The sequence below is a fragment of the Vespula vulgaris genome, chromosome 25 (assembly GCF_905475345.1).
Source record: "Vespula vulgaris chromosome 25, iyVesVulg1.1, whole genome shotgun sequence".
Taxonomy (NCBI): domain Eukaryota; kingdom Metazoa; phylum Arthropoda; class Insecta; order Hymenoptera; family Vespidae; genus Vespula; species Vespula vulgaris.
Genome location: NC_066610.1, coordinates 863,886 through 873,044, shown reverse-complemented (window position 1 = coordinate 873,044; position 9,159 = coordinate 863,886). Strand labels below are relative to the sequence as shown.

The 9,159-nt window shown below is 24.4% G+C and overlaps 2 protein-coding genes across 2 annotated transcripts in view; both read right to left on the bottom strand.

Annotated features, from left to right (window-relative positions):
* Positions 1-3,651: 3,651 nt before the first annotated feature.
* LOC127072306 (out at first protein) lies at positions 3,652-5,799 on the bottom strand. Its single transcript, XM_051012618.1, has 4 exons — positions 5,529-5,799; positions 5,215-5,332; positions 4,821-5,135; positions 3,652-4,679 (listed from the first exon to the last, which is right to left on the bottom strand). Exons 1-4 carry the CDS (start codon positions 5,622-5,624, stop codon positions 4,369-4,371), a joined length of 840 nt encoding a protein of 279 aa, XP_050868575.1. The 5' UTR covers positions 5,625-5,799; the 3' UTR covers positions 3,652-4,368.
* A 2,813-nt stretch (positions 5,800-8,612) lies between these two features.
* Positions 8,613-9,159, bottom strand: part of LOC127072299 (odorant receptor 85c-like) — a 7,719-nt gene continuing 7,172 nt past the window's right edge. The window contains exon 6 of the mRNA XM_051012601.1: positions 8,613-8,663. Within this exon, the coding sequence (XP_050868558.1) occupies positions 8,613-8,663 (51 nt within the window). The remainder of the gene's footprint in view (positions 8,664-9,159) is intronic.

Genomic DNA, 9,159 nt, shown 5'->3' with positions numbered 1-9,159 from the left:
GAAATAAAAATTAAGAAAAGCAGAGCAAAACTCGTTGATATATAATTTGTTTATTAAATTTAACGCGTTATCCAACGAGATCGAGAGATTTTAAGTTTTAATAAAATAAAAGGAAAAAATATATATATATATATATACACTCAATTTTTTATATATATTTTTTTTATTTCATATATATATATATGTGTGTGTGTGTGTGTGTGCGAGTGTGTGTAGATATGTGCAAGTATATGAAATAAAAATTAATAAATATTAATAATATTTCATATATATATATATATATATATATATATATATATATATCTATATAAACACACACATACATACATACACATAATGGTATATATACACACACACGCACACATATATTCAAATGCAGTATCAATGGAATAGATTTCGAATGTGTTAAGTTGATGAGTATTTTAAGTTAACAAGATATATATATATATATATATATATACGTGTGTGTGTATATATATATATATGTATACGCATATATATACACACATATATATACACACATATATATGTGTGTATATATATATATGCATATATATATACACGCATATATGTATATGCTTCTAAGCAGGATCTCTTACGATTTTATTTCTGTCTCTCTCTCCTCTCTCTCTATTTTTAAAAAATTTTCTTTCTCTTTTTATCTCTCTGTAACGTGACTGATGAATGAATGTTTTATTGTAAATCTATAATAAATGTGGAAGACACATTATTTTTTTTATACTCACATAGTCTTTACATAGTGATCGTTATTACACGTAGAATTTGTTTCTCCACCGTAGCTTTTATTTTACTTTTTTATTACTATTACTATTATTATTCTTATTCATATTATTATTATTATTATTATTATTATTATTATTATTATTATTATTATTATTACTATTTTCTTTTTTTTTTAATTTTTTTTTTTTTAATCCTTAACAATTCTTTTTTTTTTTAATCATGTTTAAATCATTAACCATGTAATGGAGTTTCTAAGCGTATGCGTATCGATAGAATTCGATACGTGCATGTGTGGGTGCGTGTAAAAAAGAAGAAAAAGAAAAAAAGAATAACCCTTTTTGCGGGAGGGGTGGAGTGTTGGGGGCGGGCGTGAGGGTAAGGCCGTGTGCTAAATTATTTTTTATTAATATAATTTTTTAGCGATATTATTAGTAATATTATTATTATATTATTATTATTATTATTATTATTATTATTATTATTATTATTATTATTATTATATCATTGCTGATGCTATTGTATTGTACTTAATAGAAAAGATTATAAACGATTGTTCATTTGTATCCTTTTCGAGCTTCCCTTCCGCCATTTTTTAACTTTTATTTTTCTTTTTCTTTTCTTTTCAATTTTTTGTATAAAACTGAACAATTATATTGGATAAATAAATATTATACTCTTACACAAATAAATGAGCCGTTTTTATTTTTGTTTTTAAAGTGGTGTAAATTTAATTTGAAGAAAAAATGAGTATTCGTTAAAGTTTGTTCAGTGTGTTCTGTGTGTGTATGTAGATGGGAATATCTTTTATATAATAATAAATTTTATATACATATATATATATATAAGTATATATATAGGTATATACATAGACATATCGACATAAATAAATTAGTATAGTCGACATCTTTTTTTGAGTTAGCTTTTTAGAATAATGTTTTCATCGTCAAACTTCATACTCTCATCAAAAACAAATTATATGAAACCAATATGTACATTTATTTTTATTTTTTTATTTTTTGAGTAAAAAGATATAATTTTTAATTTGTTATCTTTCTATATTTTAACAATTTATTTATTTTTTCTTTTTATTTTTAAGTCGACAAGTTCATTTGCATCCTAGAAAAAGAATTTTGTTTTGAGAATATTTATAAAAATGATTGCATACATATAAAAGGAAACGTTTTTAAAATTTTTAAAGTATAAATAAGAGGAAAAGTTTGCATTCAACAATACGCACAAAATATGTTTAAATGCAGAACATTAGATATGTTTTGAACAGAATGATTCATGTCATAATTACAATCGATAGAGTTTTATCGTTTTAAATGGATAATAATATTTCACGAAGAAAAACCAATCTCTTTTTTCTTTGATAAAAATTCATCGTAAATAGCTGTCAATGAGAAATAAAGATGACGGTCATGTGATAATTAGGAATACGTAACAGATTTAACTTTACTTAGTAAGATCTTATTCTGAAATAATATAATGATCAAAATTAAAATAATAAAATTTCACTGTTTTCTTTAACTTACGTTAATTAAAAGATTATTTTTGTTATATTAAGTCTTTTTATTAAATATATATGTATATATATATATAAAAAATATGTGTATAAGTTACAACATCAGGTGTGTAAAGCAAAAACCATAGATTAGTATTATATAATGTCGAAGAATCAATCTTCTGAAACATTCACAAAAGTATTTAAACACTATGATAAATCAATTTTTATCGTGTCTCATTGAAATGTGCTTTCCAAAAGAAGGGAGATAATATTAATTGCAAGAATAAAAAAAAAAGAATTCGCGTTCTCATGCTATTTAAATCTAATACGTTTAACACCGACAAAAATTAAGCAAATGCTTCGGAAAAAGAAATTATCTAACATATAGAATTTAAAAATGACTTGGACCATCGCAATGTGCTATCAATTAACATTGGTTATATGAGTGAAATCTTTTTGTTTTTAACTTTGTAATTAAATAATATCGATATTAGTATTCTGTAATATTTAAATAAGTATTACTTATATCTCACTTAATTTTGATGAATAATAACATATATACACATAATATATACAATAGTATTGACGTTGAAAATATTCAACGTTTATAATTCGTGTGTACAAATTACTCTATACCATTTCACATCTCATCGAGCTAACATTTTCAACTATGAGTTAACGACAGCCATTAACGGCTACATTGAAGTAATCTTTTTCAATTATTGCACTTCTATTACAAGTTTATAAAATGTGCAATATATATATATACGTATTCTATCTTTATAATATTATTCCAATATTATAAATATATCCTGTATCTCATAAGGAAGCTCAAAGAACATCGATATTTATTTTTATTCATTGGACAGATTTTGCAGTCTTCTTTACAGCGATATACTAATATAAGAGAGTAGTATATATGTCCTCTTTATTAAAAAACATAAATTAACTTTTTTTATAAATGCGCAAATATACTTGTTTTTTTTTTCTTTTCTTTTTTTTTCATATAGAAATTATTTCATACAGTTCATTCGTATTACGTATTAGCGTTGTTAAATATTATTATTTACTGTACATATAGCAAATTTTTATACATGAATTCGTGTATATATACATATATATACACAGATAATTTTTTAATGTTTTCATGAGTATCTTTGATTCTTATTCAATTTTTTAATATTTTATCATACTATATACAATAAGAAATTAAAGTGTACCCCCCCTGATGTAATATAGAAATGGCAGCTTTACAAGTTACGGTGTATAAAATTTTTTTCAAACATTTACAACTTATCGCAGTTTTGATCTTTCCCTCTTAAAAATTAAAATATATCATATTTATAAATTTGAATGAATTATTTGTAATATATCACATACATGTATTCTATGAAACGTACTGATGGAAATGACTATAGTTTATTCAAGTCCAAGCGTTTTAGGAATGTTATACATACTTTTACTGATATACAAAGTAGATCGATAGTTGAAAATTGGTGCACACAATTAGAGAAATTGAATGTTATATATAAATGGGCACGCAATGGAACGTTATGAAACTTGGAATGTCTTCGGTGTGACACACATTTATCGTACTTCATATACCCTGAATAAATGTTTTTTTTTTTCTCTTTTTTTATATATATATTACAAATATATCCATTCAAAAATATATATATATATATACATATAAAAAAAAGAAAAAAAAAAACAAGAGTCACATGTAACAATTTGTGCACGTAAGATCTTAATTTTAATGAACTAACATTCTTGCAACCGAGACTATTTGAAATTTTTAAAGAAATTAAATACGAGTGCTTTTAAAATGAGTTAACAATATTAAGATATTACTTTGAAGATAAGTTAGCGTTATTAAAAATAAATTTTCTCATCGACACAAAATTTCATTCGACATAATTAATAAAAGCTCATACCATAGCATCGTTAGACTTTTTAGACAATTACTGTATGAATAAGTAATTGAAAGTGAATAACGGATACCGTTCATTCAATAGGAATTGTCGCAATTGTGTGCGAAGCACACAGTGTACATTTAAAGGTGTCATTATTTGCATGTTTAATTATGTTGAATCGATATCTAATAACGTTCTTATATGTCATTCGTCCCATAAACAATTTTGTTTCATTTTTGAGTAATAAGTGAATATAAAACATTTTTTACAAGTTTTTATACCACACCTGTAAGTGCTAGCTACTTTTCTACCTTCGGTTTTACCTTTACAAAATTTCAATCCACACGGATACCAACCGATACAAAGTTCTAAAGAACACGTACAAGGTACCCATAAATTGGATGTGTCAGCGCATTTAGAGATAAACTGTGACCTTGTCTCAGTAGGATTTTGTTGCGACATAGGAGTAGAAGTAAAGTTATATACCGCTGCCATTAAAGAAGTCTCTGTAGAACCTAATAATACAATAATTTTTTCTATAAATTTCATAAAAGTTTTCATCCTTTGTTATAAATAATCATAATTATCACATTAAATTATCGAAAAATATACTTAATATTTTTCTTTTAATTAAATCAAATTAATTAAAAATTTACCTGGCCTTTGAATCCACTGTTTGATATCTTCGTTTCTCGTATAAGCTGAGCCAGCTGCTTCGCTACAAAGACTAGCTACATGTTTAGAAATATCTTTAGATTGAGAGACGTCCAAAAACAAGTCCATAGTATAATTGGCATGACCTTTATCCTCTTCCGCAACACGGACGGTGCCTGGATTCTTTTGACGTAGCTTAGACATAGCATCGGAGGATATAAAATCGACCTTATAAAAATGATTAACAAAGCACATAACTTGATACTGATTTTGTCCTCTTTCTTCTTCGCCTAGGACCAATGCCTTTATAACTTGTACTTCCTAGATATGATATAGAAAAAATATTTTCAATATTTAAATTAAACGCATATATTAACGAATATATATTTCAAATACTTGCATTTTTAAAGTCTATTAGTTGCGTTACAAGTGTACCGTCAGAACGTTGAAATTCCAACGTAATTACATCTTCGGTAACATTAGATGATATTGTTTCAAGAAGAATATCACCACCCTGAATTAAAAAATTCATTTATTAACAACAATCTATTGTTTATCATAAATATATTCAACATTCTGAAATATATTGAATATTCACTTTACACTATAATTATTTTAGGTTAGTAACTCTAACAACAATCTGAAAGTTAAATTACTCGACGACGTTAATTAAATATTTTATAATAATTTAAAACGATTTACATACTTACTTGATTTTTCACGTTTATAAGTAAATGTGTCGTACAAATAGTAGCTAGATATTGAAAAACGACACAGGTCGTCAAAAATTCGATAAACTTCATCATTGTGGCATTGTCGATGTCTTTAATCGTAAGACCGAAGTCTATTACTTGAAATCACCACTATTACAACGCGAGAACATTTGGTCGGACTATTAACCATTAAAAATTAACCTAAACTGTACGTTTTACCGACCGCTCACATTTGTATTCATCCACTGATTATAATCCTTACGTATACATATACACAATTGGTTATAATATATTCAGGTTTAACACCCTGTAAGTATAAACTGGATAGTAGCACAGTCGGTATCGCCATCTTGCGGAACAAACTGGTACTAATGATATTAAAACTTACTACGTTAAGTGTAAGCATGTAAAATATTCGCGTCGGTAAAGTGGAAATAATTATCATTTCAGAGAAACTTTTATATCAAGTTCAAAATTTAAATCTATAAATAAAATTTAAAAGAGATTAATAACAAATGTTTATTTTCTCGATAAATGAAAAATAATGGTAATGCGGCGATATATCAAAGTTTATAAAACTCAACGATGATGCCATTGGATGATCAGCGCTCTCCACCAATCCCGTTGCTGAAAACATAACCTAACAAAAAAAACAATTGACTTGAACAACACTGTGATGGTAACTCGTATTTTCATCACGTCGCAATTTGGCGTTAATTATAAATGACGTAAATGTTTGATAGGTATTAATTGCTTTATAAAACAAATATTTCTAATCTTAATTCGATCTATCATATTTTGAAATAGAAACACTTTTATTGAACAGTATTTAAACAGTTAAATAATATTACAAATAAAAATTTGTAGTAATATATTGTTTTATGATTTTTATATCTTTTATATAAAGTTATTTAATTATTTCTTTAAAATAATCTTCGTAGAGTCAATAGTATCAAATATATAGGATATCAAAATCAGTTTATACTTAGCTATGTCAAGAAAAACTTTAACTTGGATTTAAGTAATAACTTGTTGTTTTAAATACTTGCACTAAAGATCTTTTATTCTAATAATACGAAAACAATGTTATCATAAATCAATTTTTGATTAAATCATATACGTGATTTTTTAATTACTTATGAAAATTTTTTATCAACCAAATTGAATTTTTGATACACGCATGAAATGAATCAAAGAGAAATTTTATCGAATTTGTAATTTGGACATTTTCAGATCAGTAATGACGAATAAGAATCGATCAATTGAAGATGGTTTAACTTCTTTCTTTGAATGATTGATTAGATAATAATTGAAGAAGAAATATCTTAGTTTAGTAACATATAAAGTTAAAAAAAGAAAAGAAGATAGTTATTGGAAAAAAAGGTTGTATAATCTATTATATAATTATTATACATTTATTTCAACAATATAAAGTATATAATATAGAAATAAAATATAATCGATATTTAAATTAATGATTTTACAAATCGTATTTCAATATTATAATGCTATTAACTCTCATCCTTTTGATATTAAATAATTCATTTAATTTTATCATATCGGTAAGTACTATTGTTAGATTTAAATGTTCAAGTTTTCAGGCCATCGCAAATAAATTTTATAAATAAAACAAGAAATTTTGAAATTTAATTATTTTTTGTTTAAATAATTGATACTTTCGATTATTTTACATTTATTTAAACAATGTATAATGTACATGATATATAATAAATTAATATTGAAACAATAATACATTTCTTTGAATATCACATGACAGTTTATATCAAAATAGTGTTCAAAAATATTGCTTTAATTTTTGGTTATAATTTTTAATTTAAAAAAAAAAATAAATATTTGTGAATAAGAAAGAAGAGTTACCTGTAATTATAGCAAAATAACGTTTTGTTTTAATTACCAAGTCAACAGCTATCACGTTGTAGAGGTTAGAAGAATGTAATCTGACAAAAATTTCCTATAATAATTATGAATAATCCTATTTATTATAGTACTTAATATTTAAATTGGATCGATATATTTAAAATCATTTTCCTTGTTGTAACTAAAAATATAACAGTACTTTTATATTTAATCGTATATTACACGTATAATTCCGTTCAAAGCTCTATTTTGATTACAATAACAACTGATTTAGGCGACACGCTGCGGAAATAATATGTACTTCTACAATGATGACGCTCAAGCACTATGTGTTGCGTAGGACATTCTTTTGTACTATAGTTTCCTTATTTATCGACAATTGTATATGTACTCATATATACGTGTAGGTCGTTAGTATCTACCGTACCGACGCACGGTATAGATGGAACAACGATAGTCAAGCATAATTAGATAAAAAACAGTAGACAGTTAATTTTGCAAAAATTCGAAACACGTGTATTGAAAATTAATTCTTTCTGTATGAAATACTAATTAATTACACAGACATATAACGATATAATTAGAAATATTTTACGTAGAATTACTAAAAGAAGAATATTTGGGAAAAGATAATTTTTTTATTTTTGTTCGTAAGATTTCTTTAATTCATTAATTTATTTTTTTGTTTCTAATATTTTACATTTATGAAGTATAAATATTCTATTTACTATTCGTTATTCATAAAGCAAATTTAATTGTATAAAGTTATTAAATTATATTATATTATATTAATTAAATAAAAATAATACAATTAAATAAAATGAATTTTGAAAAAAAAAATAAAAAAGAAAAATAAGATATGAAATACATATTGTCAAATACTTTAATTATTTTATAAGATTTTCATGTTCCATTAAAAAAAAAAAAAAATCGGCTTAATTGCAAGATATATGGTTTTAAAAATTAGTGTCTAACTTATCAGCTATATTAGTAAGGGATTATATTTTCTTTTTATTAAAATTAACATCATAATGTAATAAATTTTAAACGCAAACTTATGGTATCTAAAATGATACTTAAAACTATGCAGCGATTGTAATCTCAAAAAATATATACCTAGAAATTTTAATTACGATCAAAAAGATTATATATTACTAAATACAATCTATACAAATACAGAGTGTTAATATTTCACTTTTTTGTTTATAAAAATGATCGCAGCACAGATAAATATCCCATAGAAGTTCTTAATACCTGCAAAATAATAGATAAGATTATTTCAAATTGTATTCTAATCGTAAATTTGTTTTTCTTTTACTTAATTTTTATCAAATTTTATATAAATAATCAACGATATAATGAGATCTGAATAATTATAACAATTATTTTGGTTGTAAATATTTTGATACTATTTTTCAAAAAATATTTCATATCCTTTAAAATTTCCTATTATTTTTTATATTAATTTTGAAATTAATAAAATATTTAATCTCTCTTTTTTTATATTCAATAAATTTATGATTAAATATGTTCATGACATGACATGTTCTCATTGCATAAAGCTATTCATTATTTTTTGCTCAAAGCTTGTGCGACTTTAGCGACAAATACGGACAAAATATGAACTACAAAGACGAGCGGGGAATGCTTCCCCTACCATATGCACCTATCATATCGGTTATAAGGTTGGTTGATTATTCCCCTCTCACGCGTATGTAACAATTAATTTCGTGTAGGTCAGAGTAAATAA